This window comes from Neovison vison, chromosome 4 (genome assembly GCF_020171115.1).
Source record: "Neovison vison isolate M4711 chromosome 4, ASM_NN_V1, whole genome shotgun sequence".
Taxonomy (NCBI): Eukaryota; Metazoa; Chordata; class Mammalia; order Carnivora; family Mustelidae; genus Neogale; species Neogale vison.
The window spans coordinates 175,295,476-175,319,830 of record NC_058094.1 but is presented as its reverse complement, the minus strand read 5'-3'; the positions used below and the strand labels follow the sequence as shown (position 1 = coordinate 175,319,830).

The 24,355-nt window shown below is 34.9% G+C and overlaps 1 protein-coding gene across 15 annotated transcripts in view; it reads right to left on the bottom strand.

Annotated features, from left to right (window-relative positions):
- The window catches only part of HDAC9 (histone deacetylase 9), an 872,408-nt gene that overhangs the window by 226,195 nt on the left and 621,858 nt on the right, over positions 1–24,355 (bottom strand). For all 15 annotated transcript variants that reach the window (XM_044246154.1, XM_044246156.1, XM_044246162.1 and 12 more), the window contains one exon: positions 22,877–22,984. In XM_044246154.1, coding sequence (XP_044102089.1) covers positions 22,877–22,984 — 108 coding nt within the window. The remainder of the gene's footprint in view (positions 1–22,876; positions 22,985–24,355) is intronic.

Genomic DNA, 24,355 nt, shown 5'->3' with positions numbered 1-24,355 from the left:
ATAAAAGTCAAGAACACGTTGTATAATAGAATTAGCCAATACATACAGAATCCAAAAGAGAAAAGCAAAGATTCATACACATTCAAAAATATTAAGCAATGATCTGGACTTAAACTACATAACAGCCAGTAGTCCTGTTAGCAACTTAATAATTCTGATTTATTCTTTATAAAAACATAACTGCAGTACATAGTACTAAAGTTCTCTGTGATATTAATAAACTGACAAGAGATTGTGTTTCTTTGTTAAAAGTAGTTTAATCAAGTATTAGATCTTTACTTAATCTTTAACTCTATTCTGGGACACTATAAGAACAAAATCAAAGAAATCTGTCCTGCTTAGAAAAATGTTTTACATATAATGTAACTGCATACTATCCAAAGACTAATTGAGCATGTCAAACAAGCTGACTGAATTCTGTTTTAAAAATTTCTCTTTTAGTGCACTGCTAGTTTAGTACTCAGTAATTACCTCCCAATGTCTAAATATTAACACTAAAATGTTTCTAAGTGTATTTATGCATCAATCCTCATTGAAATACTATGTATCAAAACCAAGCACAGCTTGGAAAAACTCTACAGCATGTATTTCCAAATAAAGATGTGATGGTTGAATTATTGCTTCTAATATAGTTGCAGAATTAGAAATTTATATGCAGTGGTTTACGTGCCCAAAATATTTCATGAGAAGCCAAAATCCCAGCTACCCCAGATCCATAACGCACCCATACTGATGCATTATCAATTTTGAAAATGACTTTAAGAAACATTCATTTATACAAACATTTTTAAATAGTTAGAAATATTTTAATCTACTTTGATATTCAGTAGTAACTATAATTATCAAATATGTTGGTGAATAAACTATTTAGCGCTAGTAAAAAGAAGTGCTGAAAGCAACTAGAATCTGAAATTTACTTGTCTATTCTAGGCTAGCACAACATAATCTCCCAAAAAATCCATATGCTCTTAAGTGCCCTTTTTAACATCTCAAGAAATGTGCTTGCCAAGTGTACAAGTCTTTTATATGATGATCAAGAGTAATAAAAATAAAGCATGCATTAACTGGTTTGACATACTTTAAAATTATTTATAGTAATAAATTTGGGATTCTTTATATTAAGTTGCATAGGGGGAAGAAGTCAGAAACATGGTAAAGATATAATGCTTTTGTAAGACTTCATTGGATAGAAGGTCCTAAAGTTTTCCTATTACAGTAAGCTTTTGTTTCTTAAAAATTACGATTATGTTGTCTGTTAGATCCTGTTTTAGTTGTTGTATGGGCTTTTTTCCTTCCTTTGTCTCTCTTCCTTCCTTTCTTATTTTCTTTCTTTCTTCTCATTTTTCCTTTCCTTTCCTTTGCTTTTTTTCTGGTGAAGCAGGGTAATATTTGTTCTAACAGGATTTAAAATATAAATACTACTATTCACCTTGTCACATTAAGTACTTTATAAGTATTTCCTTCCCTCTGGTGTAAGTAAAGTGGAATAAGGCAAAAATGTCAATCAAAATTCTCTAGCACCTTGTGAAATATCTATGATGGTTTGTATGAATTTGCGGCTCTGCCCCTCATCCAAAATGGTGCTGGTTACAATCAATATAGTGGTATGAGGGTCCATTCTTTCAGCTAAAGAAGCTGAAAATTGTTCAATGGAAATTTTTCACATTATCTCTGTTGATATCACTAAATGTTAAAATTTGGAGGGGAAGATCATACATAAAAGTTGAATGAATATTCCTTCCCTCCTACCACTTACTCCCTGATACTGGATTTAGGGATTTAGATTATTGGAAACCAACTCAGGAGCAGAGAAAGAAAAACAGTCATTCCACCTGCCTTGCTTTCCCCACTTCTGTTTACCTTGTAGGAACTTGTGAAGCAATTGGCTCAGATGTCCCTTTTCAGGAATGGCTCAGGCACAGGAGTGCTAAGAAGATGTTAAATACCTGCAATCTCAAGTTGACCAAGTTGGATATGATATAGTTTATCATTTTTTTAAAAGATTTTATTTATTTATTTGACAGAGGGAAATCACAAGTAGATGGAGAGGCAGGCAGAGAAACAGAGAGGGAAGTGGGCTCCCTGCTGAGCAGAGAGCCCTATGCGGGACTCGATCCCAGGACCCTGAGATCATGACCTGAGCCGAAGGCAGCAGCTTAACCCACTGAGCCACCCAGGCGCCCCTAGTTTATCATTTGTTCAACATGACTTATACCAGCTCCCACTAAAAGCTCCTAATGAATAGTAACTGTGAACCTTTTGTGTATTCTGAGGTCTTCCTCTTCAGCTAACTAACATCTGTGATGAAAAATAGTCCCACATGATTTACAGCTTGGCAACAATAATGTGAATAGTAAATTCCCCTCCCAGGATTTAATTTTTTAGAATAAAATTTTATTTAGAAATAAAAAGAAAGGCATTAGGTCTTCTAAACACTGTAAATAGTTGGGTTTATCCTATTATGCCTATTTTTATGAGAAAGAGAGGATCAAATTATGTAATCTCAAAGACCTACTACTGACAAATGCTAGACTTCATCTACTTGTATTCAATTTTACAAGTCTTTAAAAAGCACAGTATAACAATTGTTAATTCTATATATAAAACATTAAATCTAGTTTTGTGATTCCTTCTGAAGGGAAGGAATAGAATAGGATAAAATACTATATTGCATAATACTTGAACACTAAGTTAAGAGGTATCTCCTAATTATATCTAAACCACTTATAAAATTTGACATTGAAATTAGTAAATCAAGGTCAGTCTTCTGGTTGCCTTTTACAGCAATTCACTGGTATGCATAATATTTTGAAATATGCCAATATAGTCCTCAAAACCAGTTAACTTCAACTTTAAAAAGGACTTTCTAAAAAGACAGTTTGCTTTAGAATCAATGCTATTAATCTACAGCCTCTGAGGAAAGGAAATTTCACAAAGAAAGTTTGTCTCCCGCATAGTAGAATCTGGGAGGTTAAAGGAGGTAGGGAGATTTGCCAAGAAAACAATAAGGGACATATGGGAATACCATTTTGTTTCTTTGAGTGAGCTCAAGGGAGCCAGAAAAACAGGAGCCCAGCATTAGCAGTTTAACTGAACGGTGGACCCCAAAGCATATGTGCAGCTGCCAGCCCTGCTCCCTGAAGAATCCAGAAGGAAGAAGCTTGATGACAGAACTGGAAAACAGTTCTTAGGAAGCCTGGCATCTGTGGCCCATAATGCCTACAGCCTTCATCCTGGCAAAGATGTAGCTACAGATAGGAATAAACTCAGTCATGAAAAACCAGTCTCCTGGTAGAAAAGAGACAAGGTATTTGATGGTGCTTATATTACACATAATTTAAGTTGTGCCTGGTACAAAAATAGTAACAATGGATCCACTATGAAGTAGTTTCTATTGGGAGGTTGGGGGGATCATCAAGAGAGGCTTGGTAAGGCAAAAATAACCCACCTAAAAGCTATTTGTTTAGTTTTTCAATCAGTGGTTTCAGCTGACACCAGGTCCAACAATTCAATTCCCTGAACTTTTTGAAACATGACTATTTTTTGGACCAAACCGACCAAAAAAATCAGGTACTTTTCATTATGTAAATAGAATCGCAATATGAAAAACTGTTGAGAAAAAGGAATTAGGGCAAAAGAGTTTTTGGTTTAGTTTTGTTTTTAAGAACCAGAAAAAACAACAACAACATTTTTTAAGACAGATGATCATAGCCTTCTGTGAGGATAACAGCATAATATAATAATATGACATTATAATAATAGTAATCGTTATAGGATATTATAATATTATATAATACATAAATAATATATTATATATAATATATATATACTATATAACATAGGATATAATAATAATATTCATATAATAAGATAATAGTAATGAACACACCTGAGAAGAGATGACTGGGGGGAACTTCTGTCATTATACTTTACTTACATCTTACTACAGTCGATTTTCATTCACTCAATGGTGGTTCTACTATTCTTGGTACCTTTTGGTACATACATATATTTATTCAGTTAAATACATGAAATTTCAAAAATTTTAAGAGTAGCAATGTACATTTTGTAACTAGTACCTAAATGTCTGGGTTTTTAGGTAGATTATTTTAAAATCTGGTCATATTATTCTAACTCTAATTGTAAATTTTCTTCTTTCATTAAATTCTAATTCTCCATGACCATATACTATAACTAGAACAGATAGCAGCAATTAAATTAGTCATTTCAATCAAAAGTAGACAATTGAGTAAGAATTTCAACCAAAGGGGCTCCTGGGTGGCTTATTGGTTAATTGTCTGACTTTGGCTCAGGTCATGATCCCAGGAACCTAGGATGGAGTCCCACGTCAGGTTCCCTGCTCAGCGGGGAGCCTGCTTCTCCCTCTCCCCCCTGCTCATGCTCTCATGCTAGCTCTCTCAAATAAATAAATAAAATCTTTAAAAAAGGGAAGAATTTCAAGCAAAGAAATTAAATTATGTAGCATTATGTACATAACAGCATTGTCTGGAAAAAACACCTAATCAAATGACCACACTTCATTTTACAAGTTTTATGTATGAAAATGAAATTTATTACCATATAAAATTACAAAGGTGTAAAATACTTATGTTCTCTAAATGTGTATAATACATGTGATTTGGACACTGGTATCAAAAAGCAAAACAATGTCTTTTGCAGAGACTGAAAAAAGGAGGACAGTGACCATCTGTATTATGCATAAACTGGCAGGTATCAAATTTAATACTATCAGAGATAAAAAAATAAATTAGTTAGAAGATTTTTTTCTCATTATATGTTATTTGTGCTCTATTTTAAATATTGAAGTGAAATATCACAGTATAAAATGTTTTAAGTAAATGCACAATAGACTAGAATTTATTTCAGGAAGCATTCTTTCCCATCTAAGTTATTTTTAAAATAACTTTAGGACTAACTGAATGAGTAAATAGGTGTCAGGCACTGAGAAAAGCTCAGGAAGGTTTAGAGGGGACAGAGATGTAGATTGTTAAGAGTCTGAGGGCAGATGCAGCAATTTTTAGTCAGTATGAGCTAAACCACATACAAGTAATGAAATCTGGACAGTCCAAAGCCAAGAAACAGATGGAAAGGCTGGAAATAGGCAGATTCAATTACCATGGAGCAGGCGTTAAAATAACAAACTAAAAATTGAAATATTAGCCATCAGAAAAGCAGATGGGTAAAATAAAAACCTAGAAAGAAGCAGATTGTGCAGTGGGAACACCACAGGCAGTCCATCTAGGCAACAAGTCTTAACTCCTAAGTAAACAATCTGAGTAAACAGTAGGCTTACCTTTTACTTACTCTAAGGGTTTAAGTATTTGCATGTCATTTTTCAAAGCTGTAAATCAGTCCGTAAGTTGACTAATTTAAAAGTTTTCAGAAAAGTTGAAGCACTTAGGTGTGAAAGGCGATGAGAAGGTCAAGAACAAGGTCGTTTCCCATAAAAGTAAACATGTAACTGCCAAGGGTTCTCCCTGTTTTTGATGTTTATATATCCATTCAAAGAGGATGTGCTGAGAATATATTGCTAACATGCTTGTAATTTCCTTCATTTAAAGTTGAAGAATCAATTAGAGAAGTAAATTAATGGGACCTGTTCTAATTACTGACATATACGTCTTATGAGAATGAGAGATAAAATTTGTACCAAGAGAATTTCAATGTACTCTCAAAAATACATTTGTTTTTAAGAGCCAGACGTAATTAGAAGGAAGAAGGATGTACAAAAGGATGGCCTGCAAAAGTAATAATAAATCACTGAACAAACAAGCAAAAAAGTATTTTTATTTCTTTCTTTCTAAGAGAGAGAGCACAAATGGCAGGGAGATGGGCAAAGGGAGAGGAAGAGGGGGAGCAGGCTCCACACCCAGCCCAGAGCCCAATGTGGGTGTTGATCTCAGGACTGTAAGATCATGACCTGAGCCGACATTAGAAGTCAGATGCTTAACCAACTGAGCAACCCAGGTGTCCCATAAAGCATATTCTTCTTTAAATCACTGAAGAGCTTTGGACACAAAGATTTTAAAAGAATTAAATCCTACAGAAAACAAGCCCTTTCTAGTCTCCACTGATTTCTGAAACACAATGTCTACTATATAATCAAATATCACAAGACACGCAAAGAAGCAATATTAAAACTCTTAATCAAGTAAAAAATAAGGTAATAGAAATATACCCACAAGGGCCTCAGATATTAGAATTTTCAAATAAAGAGTTTAAAATAATTATAATAGGTTAAAGAACCTACAGGAAAAGATCATGGAGAGAAATACAATGGTGAAGGGGAGAATTTCAAAAGATATCTGGAAGCTGTAAAAGAGTACAAAAAGGAAATCTTAAAAGAGAATAATAAACTGTGTGAAATGAAAAATCATTTTAATGGGATTAACGGCAGGTTGGACACAAGAGAAGACAAAAACAACAAACTTGAAAACAGGTCAAGAGAAATTATCCAAATAGGTGTAAATAAAGGAGAAAAAGACTAAACAAGATCAGGGGTGCCTGGGTGGCTCAGTGGCTTAAGCCGCTGCCTTCGGCTCAGGTCATGATCTCAGGGTCCTGGGATCGAGTCCCGAATCGGGCTCTCTGTTTGGCAGGGAGCCTGCTTCCCTCTCTCTCTCTGCCTGCCTCTCCATCTACTTGTGATTTCTCTCTGTCAAATAAATAAATAAAATCTTTAAAAAAAAAAAAAAAAGAAAAAGATCAGCACACACTCTAAGACCAGTGGGACAGTGTGAAATGATAAAATAGACATATAATTGGACTCTAAGAATCAGAGGATATAGAAAATGTGGTAAATAAAGTATTTTAAGAAATATTACTTAAAAGCTCTCCAAATTTTATAAAAAATTGCAAGCTATTGACACAATACACTCAATGAATTCAAGCAAGATAAAAACAGAGAAAACCATACCTAATCACAAAACTACTAAAAAAGAGAAAAATAAAAAGTCTTGAAGCCGGAGAGGAAAAAAAAAGATGCATTAAGTCATTAAACAGGTTAATCACCAAAGTGAGAGCTGATTTCTCATCATCAATTAAAAAAAAGGAAAAAATAACACTGGAAGGATATCTTTAAAGTGTAAAATAATAATTAACAAAATTTTTTATCAAATGAAAATATCATTCAAGGATTAAAGGAAAAGAAAAATACTTTCTTATAAACAGAAGATGAATCTGTTGTCAGTACAATTGTAATACAAGGAATGTTGAAGGAAATTCTTTAGACTGAAAGGAAATGATACCAGATGGAAGTCTGCATCTGCCCACATGAATACAGAGCACCAGAAAGATTAAATAGGCAGGCAAATATAAAAGATATTTTATAAATTATCTTTATATTACATATGTATACCCAACTGATTCTCTCTGACACACACACACACAGAAACAAACACTTTAAAAATTTTTCAACTACTGAAGCAATAGAAATGGTAATTTGTTATGAAGATCTATACTATTTGTAAAAGTAAAATATCTGATAAAATAATACTAAAGGTAAGAGGAGATAAAGAGAATCACAGTAAATAAATCTCAGTAAGTATAAAATGCTTCAAGTCACACAGAGCCTATTTTTTCTGACTCTGACAGAACTGAATTCCATATCAATTAGAGAAAGATACACACAAAATCCCCAATTAGACACTAAGTAATACTCTTAGAAAATACATTTCGGGTCCTCTCCCCATAAGAAAAAAAAAGGGTCTGAGCAGATGAATTACTAGTAATGACAATGAATCAGTAATCAAAAACTTCCCAACAAACGAAAGTTCGGGAGCAGATGCCTCACAGATGAATTCTACAAAACATTTAAATAAGAGTGAATACCTTTTCTTCTCAAACTATTCCAAAAAATGGAACAGGAAGAAAAACTTCCAAATTCATTCTATGGGGCCTGTATTATCCAGATATAAAAACTAAACAAAGTCACTACAAAAAAAGAAAACTATAAGCCAATATCTCTGATGAGCAATAGATGTAAAAATCCTCAATAAAATATGAAGAAACTGATTAATAACAATTAAAAAAATCACAACAATCAAGTAGGATTTTTCCAGGGATGCAAGAGTGGTTCAATATTTGCAAACCAATCAATGTGATATATCAAATTAAAAAGAGGAAGGATAAAAGTCTTATGATCATCTCAAGAGGTGCAGAAAAAGCATGTGACAAAATAGGATATTTATTCATGATAAAAACTCTCAAAAGAGTAGGTTAGAGGGAACATACTGCAACATAATAAAGGTCATATATGACAAACCCATAACTAACACCATACTCAATGGTGAAAACTGGAGAGCTTTTCCTCTAAGATTAGGAACAAGACAAAAATGTCCACTCTCACAACTTTCATTCAACAGAATACTAAAATTCCTAGCCACAGCAATCATCCAAGAGAAAGAAAGAAAAGGCATCCAAAATGATGAGGAAGAAGTAAAACCTTCACTATTTGCAGATGACATGATATAGTTATTTCAAAAAAAAGAAGAAAAGTAACCTTAGACTCTACCAAAAATTCATTAGAACTAATAAATGAATTCAGTGAAGTTTCAGGATACAAAATTAATATAGAGGAATCTGTTGCATTTTTCTATACTAATAATAAAGTAGAAAGAAATAGAAAAAACAACCCCATTTATTATTTCACCAAAAAGAATAATATGCCCATCAATAAACTTTACCAAGGAAGTAAAAGAGACCTATACTCTGAAAACAATAAAACATTGAGGAAAGGAACTAAGGAGGACACCAATGAAAGTATATTATATAATTATGAAATGTAAGAATTAATATTGTTGAGATGTCTATATTACCCAAAGCAATCTCCAGATTCAATGCAGTATCAAAGTACAAGCAGTGTTTTTTTACAGAACTAGAACAAGTAATACTAAAATTTAAACAGAACCATAAAAGACTCTGAATAGCCAAAGAAAACTTGAGAAAAGAACAAACCTGGAGGAGTCACAATCCCAGATTTCAAGATATAATACAAAGTTGTAGTAATCGAAACAGTATGGAACTGGCACAAAAGTAGACACGTGGATCAAAAGAACAGAAAAAAGAGCCAAGAAATAAAAACTCATGCTTAAATGGCCAATTAATCTACTGCAAAGGAGACAGGAATATACAATGAGGAAAGGACAGTCCCTTCAATAAGTGGTGCTGGGAAAACCAGAAAAGCTATATGCAAAAGGATGAAACCGAACTACTTTCTTACACCATGCACAAAAACCAATTCAAAATGGATTGAAGACCTAAATATGAGACATGAAATCACAGAATTCCTAGAAGATAACATAGGCAGTAATTTCTCTGACATCAGCCTTAGCAACATTTTTCTAAATTTTTCTAAATGTCTCCTTGTGCAAGGGAAACAAAAGCAAAAAATAAACTACTGAGACCACACCAAAGTGAAAAGCTTTTGCACAGTCAAGATCCAAAATATATAAAGAACTTACATAACTCAATACCCCAAAACCAAATAACCCAATCAAAAACAGGCAGAAGACTTGATTAGATATGTTTCCAAAGAAGACATACATATAGCCAACAGACACATGAAAAGATGGTCAACATCAAGAATCATGAGGGAAATGTGTATCAAAAGCACAGTGAGATATCACCTTATACCTGTCAAAATAGCTAGAATCAAAATGAAATAACAAGTGTGAGTGAGGATTTTGAGAAAAAGCAATGCTTTTTTTTTTTTGGTTTGCTGGTGGGAATGTAAATTGGTACAGCTACTGTGGAAATTAGTAGAGAGGTTCCTCAAAAAAATTTTTAAAAAATCATATGACCCAGTAATTCTACTACTGGATATTTACCCAAAGAAAACAAAAAACATGAATTTGAAAAGACATATGCACATCTGTGATTACTATAGCATTGTTTTACAATAGCCAAGCTATGGAAGCGACCCAAATGACCACTGATAGATGAAATAATAAACAAGATGTGGAATACAGATATAATGAAATATTATTCAGCCATCAAAATGAATGAGATCTCACTATTTGTGATAATATGAATAGACCTAGAGGGTATAATGCTAAGTGAAATAAGTCAGACAGAGAAAGTCAAATACCATATAATTTTACTTATGTATGAAATCTTAAAGATAAAGAAATCAACCAACAAACAAAAAATAAGCTCTTAAATACAGAAAACACTGGTAGAGGGGTAGGTAAACAAGATAAAGGAGTACAAACTTCCAGTTATAAAATAAGTAAGTCATAGAAATGAAAAGTACAGCATAGGGAATACAGTCAATAATGTAATAATGTGCTTCAGTGTCAGAAGAAAAATACCAATGAGTAATATACAAAATTATTGAATCAATATGCTGTACATGTGAAACTAATTACAATATTGTATGCTAATTGTACTTGAATAAAATAGGAGGAAATGGGTAATTATTTGAGGAAATGGCCATATTAATTAGTTTGTAGCAAAAATTTCACTATGTATATCAAGTCCTTGTGTTCACCTTAAATGTATAGAATTTTTATTAAAAACAAGAAGAAAGAAATTTATAGCACTAACTGTCCATATGGGGGGGGGGGAGAAAATCTTGTGAAAATAAGTAAAAGAAATCTCACTTAAAATGGATTTGGGAAGCCCTGAAAGTGGGGGGGGGGGGAGGTCTCACACACTACCACTAGTCCCAGGAAGCATACCTCACACTCCAAAATTGGAAGAAGCTTATTTTACATATCCCCGTAAGAGGAAGGAAGAATTTCTCCTGGATCTGTAACAGCCCAGCCAATGAGAACACAGCAAAAAGCCCCTCCCAGCTTCCTTCTTTTCCCTATAAAAGCAAACCCCCCTCCTCTCTTCTCTAGATTTGCTCCTGGTCTGCCACAGTTTCACTGTCCCAAATTGCAATTCCTCTGCTAATCCTTAATAAATGAATTATGCTGGTAAAATAACTGGCTCTTTTGTATTTTTAAGGTCAACAGTCTCAAGTCTATGACCTCAGCTTTTTCCCCCTTAAAAAACTAAAACAAACAAACAAAACTAAAACAAAAATGAAGAGCAAATGAAACCCAATGTAAGTAGAATAAAAGAAAATAGTAACAATGAAATCAATGAAAGAGAAAACAAAACAAAAAAGAATATTAATTAAAACAAAGGCTGGTTCTTTGAGAAGATCAATAAAATTGATAAATTTCCAGCTAGGATGATCAGGAAAAAAGGAAATGCAAATCATCACTCTCAGGAATAAGAGGCGACAAAATTATAAATTCTATAGATAAAATAGTAATTACTTTGGAGAATAATTTGTCCTTTTCTCATAAAGCTATGCAAACATTTAATCTACAATCCAATTATTTCTCTTCTAGGCGTTTACCCATGAGAAATAAAAAGATATATCCAGAAACAGACTTGGAAAAGTATCTTTACAACAACTTTATTCATAGTAGTCCAGAACAGAAATGAATTAACAAATTGCATTATATTCGTAAAATGGAATATTACTCAGCAATAAAGGTTAACAAACTAAATGATATATGGAATAACACAGATGTACCTCAAAAACATTATATATGTGATAAGAAATAACATAGGAGACATTGAGAGAGGGACAGGAGAAGGGAGCTGGGAGAATTAGGAGGGGGAGACGAACCATGAGAGCCTATGGACTCTGAAAAACAATCTGAAGAGGCGAGGCGGGGGGAGGTTGGGTGAGCCTGTTGGTGGGTATTATGGACAGCACATATTGCATGGAGCACTGGGTGTGGCACATAAACAATGAATTCTGGAACACTGAAAAGAAATTTAAAAAATAAAAATTAAAAGAATTACAAATAAAAAAATATTTATGTGAAATAAACCACACAGAAAAGTCTACATACAGTATACTGCCTTATATACAAAGCTCACAACAGGAAAAATTAGGTAGCTATGAGACTAACCACGATCAGTGTTTGTCTATACTCGAGACCAACTACCAAGGCATATGAAACTTTCTGATTAATTTTACAATTTGTGGTGGAAACAAGGTATATATGTATCATACCCTTGAAAATCTGTACATTCTATTCAATATACATTATATCTTGATTAAAGAATAAATCATATTTTTTTAAATGTCAATGATTACTAGACAGTTCATAATCATATACAGTGGGAATATTAAAGAAGGAATCTGAGTTTTTAATTGCTGTTTGTGGTAAGCAGAAGTTCCCCAAACGATGTTCATGTCCTAATCCCCAGAATCTTTGACTGCTACCTTAAAATGACAAAAACACTGCAGATAAGATTACCGTCAAAGACCTTGACATGGAAAAGGCACCCAGCATTATACAGGTGGTCCCATGCAAATCATATGCATTCTTAAAAGGTGAGACCCTTTCCCACCTGTGGTCAGAGAGAGATGCAATGATAGAGAAGAGTTCTATGTAGGGGCTAGGTGCAAAGAATAGAGAGAGGCCTCTAGGAGCTAAAGACAGCGCCCAGCTGACAGCTAGCCAGAAAATAGAGACCTTACTGCTACAACCACATGGGAATGAATTCTGCCAGTATCTGTTTAAGCAAAGTAACTGTACATATCTTATTGGGCTAAAATCAAGGTGTCAACAGGGCTGCAGTGTGACCTGTATACTTTTTCTGACCTTTAGAGCTGAAAATAATAAATGTGTCTTGATTTAAGCCACTAAATCTGTGGTAATTTGTTATAGTAATAATAGGAACTGGGGCACCAGGTGGCTTAGTCGGTTAAGTGGCTGCCTTTGGCTCTGGTCATGATCCCAGAGTCCTGGAATCAAGCCCCGTGTTGGGCTCCCTGCCCATTGGAGAGTCTGCTTCTCCCTCTCCCTGTTGCTCTGCCTACTTGTGCTCTCCCTCCCTGTCAAATAAATAAAATCTCAAAACAAAACAAAACAGTAATAGGAGTTAACACTCTGGTATATTAAATGGGCTAAATTATACAAAGGTAACAGCATTATTTTTGTCCCAGTACTAACCTTTCTTCAGTCTTTGTCTGATATAGTTCACAGCTTTTTAGCTATAGAAACCATTTCATCTTTTTAGATATTAAAAAGTCCAGCTTAGTCTAATTAAACTCTCTAATGTCACATCTAATATAAAGCTATCCTCCACTGACCTGTTGACCCACAGAATCAGGGACCAGTCGTAGATTCAGAGTATACTGAAGGAGGAGGCTATATAATTTGTAGTTTACTTGTTTTCCTTTCATGCCTAGCTTATGGATCCTCCAGCTCTAGAGAGTGGGAGAATAAAAAGGATAAAGGCTGTGAATCAGCAGAGCAATTTGGAGATCTCTTCTGGTTCTTCAAAAGCCCTCTGTCATGGCAAGAATCCAAATTCTTGTCCTTCTTTCATTGGGAGCATTCACAGGTTCCTTAGAGTTACTGTCAGTGACCTCCACTCTTCAAGGTTCACTAATGGAGGCAATGTACTCGTTGGCTGACCTTCTAAGCCTCATCAGCTCCTCCTCCCATTTCCAGTCTTATTCTACTGGGCAAGGTAGTGAAGGAGGTGGAGACTGGCCCTGGAAGGTAGACCTCTTTGGTATGATCCTTGCAAAATGATTCAAATTTGGCTTCCATCCAAAGTGTCCACTGCCCCACAAGCAGAAAAAAAAACCCTTGCCCCACCAACAGTGCCAAGTATCACAGCTGACCCCTTTTTCTTCAATCTGTCTGCATGGCAGTTTCAACCAGCTCTCCACTTTGCATTCTCCAGGAGACAAAACTTAGGCTTCTTCTATCCTTATCCAGCTTCCAAACTCCTGATACCTATGTTAGGCTCTCTAAGGAATTTCTTCATTCCCTACTCTGGTGGTAGTGTAGAGTGATCCTAAAAATTTCTGTAATTCAGCATGCATCAAGCTAAGGACTCTAAAGCCATTTCTTCCATTTGTAGATTTGGATTTCCTTTGACTCCTTCCCCATCTCTTACAGATTCAGCTTAAGCTGAGGGAAGCCCAGGAAGGGAACAGAGCAGAGGAGTCAAAATACTTACAGGCCTTTTGTTTATTTTTTTAAGGTTGTATTTACTTACTTACTTACTTACTTATTTATTCAGAGCATGAGCAGGGGAAGGGGCAGAGACAGAGGAATAGAGAATCTCAAGCAGATTCTGTGCTGAGTGCAGAACCCCACTTGCGGTTCAATCTCACAATCCTGAGATTATGACCTGAGCCAAAATCAAGAGTCAGACACTTAACCAACTGGTCACCAGGTGCTTCACTTACAGTCCTTTCAAAGAATTTTCCATTAATCATATCTCTGTTATCTAGTTCTTTGTTATATAAACTAACTGTAGGTCTATTTGACTATATTTTAATAAATTCATTTAAGTCTTTCTAGCATATGTAATTAATAACCATTGTCCTCAGCTTGGGACCTTGGACAAAATTGGAGACAACACAATTATTGCATTCTATACTTTATTTGTTGTATGATTTCAGGATGGAGAGTATGTATTTTAAGGAAGGCCAAACTGGGGGCACCACGGTGGCTCATGTGTTAAGCCTCTGCCTTCTGCTCAGGTCATGATCTTAGGGTCCTGGGATCGAGCCCCCCATCAGGTTCACTGCTCAGCAGGGAGCCTGCTTCCCCCTCTCTCTCCGCCTGCCTCTCTGCCTACTTTTGATCTCTATCTCTCTGTGTCAAATAAATGAATAAAATCTTAAAAAAAAAAAAAAAGCCCAAACTGGTAGCAAACTGAAGTGGCAATGCAGCTTTCCTTATCTATGATCAGTATTTAATGTCCCTGTCCTTATCCTGAAGCCTGTCAGAAACATACTTCTAGTTTTTATGCTACTATATATACAGATATATATGTATGCTATATAATATATATGTGGGTACATACTATTATTTTGCCTATGACTATCTCTCTAACATCATCTCCTGCAAGGACCTCTGCAGATAACTCAGATCCAGAAACATGGGTTTTCTCACAGTTCCATAAACAAGTTAAAACTTATTTACTCTACCTGACAAGAGAGATTCTATACTTGCTTTCTTTGTACAGAATATTCTTTCCCCAAATTTCTACATGATTCTTTCCTATTTTATTCAGCTCAGATCTCACTGTCTTGGTATTTTCAGTATTTATAGTAGTTCTTAGCACATAATAGGTGCTTAGAACATATTTATTTGATAAATTAGTAATTAAAATCAGCAACTTTCAGTTTGATGAAGCTGACTTATCACAAAGTATCATCATGGAGTTGCATTATATTTCAGTTTTGCTAATATATATTTTTAACAATTTGAGTCAGCAAAATCTACTACTAGATCCATGGTAAGCAAAATACAGAATATCAAAGCCAAAAAGAAGACATTATAAACAACCAGAGAGAAAAAGACACAATAGCTATAAAGAACTGCAACTGACTGGCAATTGATACTTTCCATATCAAAACTGGAAACAGGAAAAGCATGGAGAATCTTCAAAGTACTGAGAGAAATGGTTAACCCTGAAATACCTTTCAAGAACAAGGGCAGACAGATATTACAGATAAACAAAAAGTGAGAAATCATCACTAAAGAAAATACTAAAAAAATGTGTTAGAATAAAGAAAACAACTACAGAATAGAGGTTTCAGATACAAAGAAAAATGGCGAAAAGAAAAAATGGTAACTATGTGGTCAAGTATAAAGAAACACTAATGGTTTCAAACAGTATAATGTCTCATTATTGATTTTTTTTAAAAAGCTAAAATACTGAACTATAATAGCATATATAGTTAGGACAGGATAATTGCCTTTAAGCATTCTAAAGTACTTGTACTGTTACTAAGGGGCATGGAGAGAATAATTAAGTTCAGGCTTTATTAAGCAGGTTAAAATTTAAAAGAAAATAATGTGTGTATTAAAAAAAAAAAACTAGAGGTTATACAGAATGAGAAAAAAAAATTTAACTGAAAACAAAGCAAGGGGTGAAAGGCCAGGGAATACACAACACACGAATAATAGGGCAAAGAGAAAAATGAAATACAATGAAAAAATGCATTTGCTTATACTACTACTGATGTTAAGTAAAGACTAATTGAGTTTCTTAGTTAAAATATACAATCAGATTACGAAACAAAATCCAGTGATGAGCTATTTATAGGAAACAGACCAAGTACATATAAAAAAGAGAAAATTTATAAGTAAAGGGATAAATGATGAACAAAGCAAATGCTAGGGGGAAAAAGGAAGTAATGTTATATTAATATTGTACAAGTATAACTGAGAACAAAAAACCTTACTTGAGATAATTGTTAAATTATTAATAAAAGGTCTAAGAAGGATATAACAGTATTAACTTGTCTGTATCTATACCCAAACAACTATAAGGTAACACTTCATACCCACAAGATTGGCAAACATTTAAAAATCTAAAAATGTCAAACACAGACAAGAGTGAGAGCAGTGGTAGGGTCTGAAATTAGCACAATGACTTTGGTATTTGTTTTCTATGTGTTATCTTTTTTTTTGTTTTTCGTTTCCTCTATTACTGCTTCTTTTAAGTTAAATACTCTATAGTGTACAGTTTTGCTATTCTTACACATTTTCTTTTATAATCTTTAATATATTTTTTGAGTTGTTTTCTCACTGGTTGCCTAGCGGCCTATAATTAACATTTAACAATCTAGTTTGGACATGAGCCAAATTTCACCAGTATCAAAAAACATTGTTTTGGGGAGCCCGGATAGTTCAGCTGATTAAGCATCCAACTCTTGATTTTGGCTCAGGTCATGATCTCAGGGTCCTGAGATCAAGCCACACATCAGGCTCTGCACTCATCAGGGAGTCTGCTTCTCTCCCTCTCCCCCTGCCCCAGCTCTCATTCTCTCTCTCTCTCTCTCTCTCTCAAATAAATAAAAATTTTTTTAAAGGAAGTTTGTTTTGTAACTCCATTTCTCATGCTCTCCTTTGGGCTGGTATTATCATACAAATTACATCTTTATACACTGTGTGTCCACCAACACAGATTCATGGTTATTGTTTCATGCAGTTGTCTTTTAAATCTGAGAGGATAAAGAGAGTTAAAAACAAAAAATACAAATACACAAGCATTTATACTTATTTACACATTTAATCTTACTGGTGTTTGTTATTCATCCATACAAATTCAAATCTTTCTTTGCATGTCTCAAAATTTTATGTTAAAAACCAGGCATTTTTCAACAATAATATGGCAATTCTGGAAATCAGATTTTCATCCTTCCCGAGGGCTTGTCACTGTGGTTTTTTTTTGGGGGGGGATTTTCTTTTCTTTTTTTTAAAGATTTTATTTATTTATTAGAGAGAGAGAGAGAGGACAAGCGGGGGTGGGGGAGCAGCAAAAAGAGGGAGAGGCAGGCTCCCACTGAGCACAAAGCCCAACATGGGGCTCAATCCCAGGACTGTGGGATTATGACCTGAGCTGAAAGCAGACACTTAACTGACTGAGCCACCCAGGTGCCCCAGACTTATTTTCTTTATTGAATTAGAATTATACTATGTATAAAATAACAACATGTACACAGATTATATGTCACTGTTGTTTTGTTTATTGCCTTTCCTGAACTAATTCTATAAAGTCTGTATTCTATCTTTAGTGTGGCACAGAAGTCTCTGCTTGGCTAATTTAGTGGTCTGTAAATGACTGGACAGAAAGTTTCTGAAATGCTTGGCACCAATAGTGTCAAGACTTTTTCAAGGGTGTATGCATGTGCATGTGCGTGTGTGTGTGTGTAAAACACATTTTCAATATTCAGCCAGGCAGTTGGCAATTCTACCTTGGCCTTCACTTCCTCTTTGAACAGAGTCTGAAAATCAGACTGAGGTGAGAGCTGGTCTCAGGTCTTTCCTGAATGTAAACACAGCTCTATCACTCATGTGGCCTTCTGGATTCCTAGGTATCTGATGGGGCTCTTTGTAGCCCTTAGCACATCTCATTTCCCATTTTTTCCTTAGAAGCTTTTGGTTCTCCACTGTTATCTGCCACTTCAGGTAGTCATGAAGTTAACCAACTGCCTTTAATTTTTCAAATAAAGACAGTCTTCCAACCAGGGTCTGGTACAGAAGCACCAGACAGGCCAGTAATGAAAATTCTCAGAGAATGAGGCTTTGAAGAAGCTCCAGGCCCATTCTGGCCCTTCTGGAGACTGCCAAGTTACTGGTTTTCACTGAAAAACGCAGGCTGTTATTTGTTAAGGCTACTGTGGAGCTGGAAAGGGTAAGATGAGAATAGGGTGAATTAAACCACCATAAAGCTCACTGTTCTTACCAAGGTTCAGCTGGTTTTGTTTTGAACACATGCTTCCTGAGTTGCTGGACACTTTTGGTTGATTTCCAGAGTTCTTAAAAAATTTATCTTGACAAATTCTGCCAGTTTTGTCAACGATTTTATGGAGAAAAGATTTTCAGAGGTTTAAACTGCCATTTTTTGCTGATGTCATTGTGGCAAATAACTCTGGAATTTGACTTTACATTACTTACTGAAATTTAATGTGTTTCTAGTGTAGGAGCTTGCCATTTTATTCTGAGTAATGCCACTGTGAAATAGCAGGCCTGTTAAAGACTATCCGTAGCATATTATTCAAAAGAACAAAAACCCAGAAATTAAAACGTCCAATAAAATAAACAAATTATGATGTACAAGGGAATACTTCTCCACAATGAAAATGAATGACTCAGAACAATATAAATTCATATGAATAAATCCTCATAACATGACTTTAAGTGAAGGGAAAGATATCTGAGGAATAATATATTTTATAATAAGATTCCATTTTTACAAAGGTCACAACATATGGTAAAAACTATCAAGGAAAGGAAAAGAAATAATTTTAAAAATACAAGAGATTAATGATTATTTCAGAGTCAGATAGAAAGAGGTAAGTATTAAGAGAACTTTAATAGGGTTAGCCAAGTATTATTTCTTAAGTTGGATGAAAGGCTCATAGGTGTATAGCTTATCATTACAGTCTGTAAGTTATTAGTGTAACTTGTCTTTTGGTATGTATCAAATATTTTATAGTAATAAGAAGAGAATCTAGACCATTTGAAAGAGATGGCTTCAACCTTTTATTTTCCCCCCTTATATATTTGTGCTACTTCTATAGGAAATTCCTTACAGAGTAGCTGAAAAAGAACAGAGGGTTATGAGATTTACAGCCTTTGCCATTTATTAAACTGTATACAGGATCTTTACCTGATGTCTCTGAGCTGGTATCCTTTGGTGGTACTTTCTTTGAAGGCCATCGTGAGAATTAAGACAAATTACAGGTAAACTGCCCAGCCAGAAGTAGGTACTCAATGAATAACAGGACTTATTAGCAACAAGACATTACAATATCCATTTAAACATTAAAGCAATCCAACCATCATTCAGATAATCAGGTGGGGGGTTTTTTGGGCAAAAATTTCCACAAAAAACTAAAGCAATTTTTATTTTTATGATGGTATTATGGCATTGCTAAAACAGCATCAAAATGAACCCTTAGAGTAAAACTTGGGAAGTTTTGGGAACTTCTCAAAGTTGGGAAGTGTTGAATTATCTTTTTCAGCCTTACTGAGGTATAAATGACAACACTTGTATATACTTAAGGTATAAAACACGACATTTTACACCATTTTTTTAAACCAAGTATTGAACTATTTGTAACTTGAAAAAATACTCATCTCTTAGAGCTATATCTATTTCTAGACATAATTTCTTAAATGTCCCATAGAAAATAAAACCATTTTAAGGTAAGTATTCTTACAATTACAGTTTCCAATACACCTAACATTTCAGCATTTTCAGAATATTTGTGTTCCTTAGTACTAGATTCTGAGAAATGGCCAGTTTTCGCATCTATTGATTCCAGAAATTTCCACTTGTGTGAGTGTGTTATACATGAAGATATACATGTATATATTGTTAAAAGCCTAGAAAACTTGAAAGTCCCCATAATTTCCACTGAACTTCACTAGGCATGTCATTTCTTTGTAAATACACCAATTTACTGCCATAGTTTGCTGCACATGGTCTATTTAAGCATTAAAATGAAACCCACTTCCTCTGCCTGGTTTATTCTAACTCCTTCAGGCCATCAGAACCTTCAGGAGAAAAACAGACAGAACCTGTCAACAGTTAGGGGTACTGTGATCAAGTTCAGTATGAAGTAAAAATTCCAGGTAATCACATTTGTCCTCAGCATTTCCCTTTCTCATACACACTTATCTCCTAGGTCCCCACTCTCTATGACTTCAGTGACTTAAACCTCCAGCTATGTCTCACTTCGCAGGTCAGCACTCCATTCAGGCCACCCTATTTGAAATAAAGCTCTTAATTATTCTCCGTTTTCCAGGCAAAATTACTGCAGTGTCACAATATACAGAATTATAATATGCCAATGTTGTCTCATGAAGTTACATTGATTTACTAGGACAATGGGGGTGTAACATGTAAGAAATAAATGTAGATGCTGAAAACCAAAAATGAAACACTGAAGTTGTTTTCTTTTTACATCTCTTATCAGAGGCTAACTTACCAGTGTCCTCAAATAAGCTTCCCTGTTTTCTTCGTAGATCTGAATGAAGTGATGACTTCATTCAGGCCATTAGTGTTAATGGTCCTGGCGAGCAAGTGTACCAGCCCTGTCATACTGGAATCTGGGACAGGTAGACACTGAGTGACATTTCTGGTTAGCCAGAAGTCCTTAAACATGGTTCTCTGTATTATTCACTGTGGCTTCAAATCATTTGTCACTGTACCTTTCCCATATGGCATTCCCATAGGCATCCCAAACTATTTGCAACCAAGTGGCTCAGAAAGATAAACCAGCTGCTGTATATCAAATATTCACGAAAATAAGTTGAAATTAACTTTAAAATATCTACTATTTGGTATGCCATAGTATGTACATTGAGAATCAGATCTAATTTTATTTGCAAATAGCTCAGAATATCAGCACCATGTACAACCTTCAACATTATAAATTATCCCCTGGTGATTTTGCAGAATAAGAAACTGAAGCCCAGAGAAGTTAAGTGATTTGCCATCAATGACATACTTAAGTAGCAGAGTTTGGACCAAGATTTCTTGATTTTTAGGCTGGCTTTTTCTCTATTCTTCTCTCTCTTTTGAACTATACTGCTGATTTGTCAACCAAGGGGGAAAGAGTTTGCATGAATTCTTGCTCTTAACATAAATAACCAATGTTAATACAGCTGGTGGTCAACATGTTCATGCTGTATGTTATTGACAATTTGTTTGGCTATTTTAAATAGCTACCTCCTAAAAAAAAGAATTAGGCTTCTGTTCAAAACTCTTCATATATACATTTGGCAATTCTGCATTCTGTGAAGCTAGTAACAAAGATGATTTTGAGTGTAATATGTGGGTATTCTACTTGAGACTGTTTCTGAATTATTGACTAAACTCCCACAAAATCACAACAGTTAGAAATTATGCATGCTAACATAATCGTTTTGTTATTAAGTAGCTCTGTGCCAGTCTTACCTTTTAAAAATTATAATGCTGTGGCTTAGCTGCTATATATATTTTTTAATTCTTTTGAAAACAAGACCTTCAAACATCATTTTTTTAAAACGCCAATTTATTGTGTTACAAGTGATATTTTAAAATGGAGGAATTATTGCCAAAATGCTACCAGGAGACAGCCAAAACCTCTCCATAAGGCTGATTCCTTTCCTCTTTCCAGTAGTTCATTACCAAAGGTAAAGACTGAGTAGTATGCACCATATTAATGACCCCATAAATCCCCTGAAATGAGCAGTTAATGTCCTGATGTTGAACAAGTCAACTACACAGAAGGCATGCATATATATTTTTAAAGTACAGCTCACCTTTTCAAAATTATATTTCTATTGGTTCTGACTTCTTAAAGAGTTAAACTAAAGGCTTCTGGGAAGACAGTATATTGCAAAGTGTACCTTCTTTCCCTGCAATTTTTTTTTTTTAAACCACAAGTGGAACAGTCAGGTGTAACTGAATCAAAATTCAAAATCCTAATTAGATTTTACTTTAGATTAACAAAACTTGTGGTGCCTATGCTGTTCACATTAATTTCCCATCCTTAAAATTGCTAAAAATACCAAATCAAACACCACCCAGATTTCCTTATGAAGTGTGTGAACTAGTGCATTAAAAAGTCATGTTAGCACCAACAAAGTTTATAGGGGCAACTGCATTCAAGACGCACATGGCATACCTTTAAATAGCACTGTTAAAATACCAAATAAAATGTCAACGTCCGTCAGGTCTCTGGCTTTTATAAATTGTTTAGACTGGGAAACGCTGGGGTTTAGACATTGTTCTTTTCATATGATGTAGAAAAGAAGAGACCATAAAAAGAAAAGAACAATAAAGCGTAGATCATTTTTGAAGTTCTTTCGTGGAAAAACATACCCTGGATCATTACACTTCTAATCAACAATTTCCTTCTTCCTCCCAATCCTTCCCGTCTGGTATTTACCTTTCTCCCCCACCCCTCCCTTCCCCTCTCTCTGGGTGGTATTCTGAGCTTATACATAGTATTCAGTAATCATATTTTTTAAATTGCTTCAAAAGAGAATCCCAGGAGGACATGACAGACATGTATATACTGGGTATTTTTAACCTGGACCATAGTTTTACTCACCATTTCTGTACTCTTAAAAACACACCAGAGTGCCCTGACCACAGTTTCCACAAGAAGAGGAAGGCCTTATGAGCAAAATCCCCTACTATCTACCTACAGATGAGTTATTATCACACCTTAGCGGCCATCTTCCTGCGCTCTTCCCTCCGCCCCTTTCCTTTTATTAGCACACCACACTAACCACAATTCCCAAACAACATCACTGTTTCAGCTTCTTCTCTGGATTTCCCACACTTAATGCAACCCAGACCTCACCTTCAGCTCTCCTGAGGCCACTTTGGAAGCCAGCTCGATGACACAGCCAACAGCCATGCGTGCAGCACCGGACGAGTGCAGCTCATTCCAAATGGTGTCACTGTCCACCTGAGCAAACAGTCAGCACAGCCCCAAGAAAGAGAGAGGGAAAACAAGAAGGAGAACGAATAGATGAAACAGGAAAGGGGTGGGGGGGAGAAGGGAAGAGAGAAAGAAAGCAAATTTGTGAGGAAGGGCTGGCAGGGTAACAGCCTAGGTACAATAACATTAGTCTTCCATCCCGGCCAGCTGAAAAGACCTTCTGGACACGGCTTTGCTTATACTTTTTCTCTATACTGACTTCTCCAATGGAAATACATTCCTGCCATGCCTCACTGCCATTCCCTGTTTAGATTTCTCATTACAAACAGTATTACATAGGCTGGATCTGGCATAGTTACAGGCCTGCTAGAAACCAGGCCCCAGTAGTAGATAGAGCAAAAGCTAAGAGCACTTAGCTATACATAAAAATCGGATTTGCAAGTGCTAGAGGGGAAAAATTCAAATATCCTTCTGGCTGCAGGTTTACAGGGAGCCAAAGACAATTATTGGGCAAGTAGAAGTAGCAGTCAGGGAGTAGGAAGTAGCAACCACAGTTCAGGTTCTCCAACTGAATGGAAGGAGTGTGTGGTCCTCACACTTAAAAACATTCACCAAATTCAGCTGCAAGGATCAATGTGATTTTCAAAGTAGAAGCTTAAAATTTCTAACATTTAGTACAGTTTAGCAGCTGGTCTTAATGTAGATTGGTATTATTAAAATTGGTTAGGCCATGAAAATACATGGTTGCTTATATAAGAGAACATTCTTACTAAAACAGAGCACAAACCAATATTTTTGATTTACCTTTATAAAATGTTGTTTAACTCTTTTTCATGCATGCAGTAAGATAACATATAATAAGGACAGGAAAAGTATAATAATAGTGGTCTATGATGATCATACGTTACATATTTTAATGTATAAAATATTTCTTAATATAAAAAAGCAGAATCAAATGTATGAAGTCTAAACTTATGACACAAATTACATGTAGCTGTAGGAAAAGTAATAAAAAATTTGTGACTATGCAAATAGCAAGACTTATTCAAATGGGTAAAAGAAGGGAAATCCCACACAAAATAAAAAAATTTTTTAAAGAATTAAGTTTAAGAAGCCTAATGACATGGAACAAATACAATAAATAACAATTATACATATTCACAATGCACTACGCAATTTCCTAAGCATTTTAATGTGACTTTCTCATGAGATTTTACCAACTTAAATTCTGTCAAGAGCAATGAAGAAATAATAAATGAGAACAGAAAATAAATACATAAATAAATAAAAAATTAAGATCTCTTCAACAACAAAAAAGTGGTGAAGAGAGAAGTTTCTGAATCAAATTGTCAGGGTGAAGTTACAGCTTCACTGCTAAAACCTGAATCATGGTGGGCA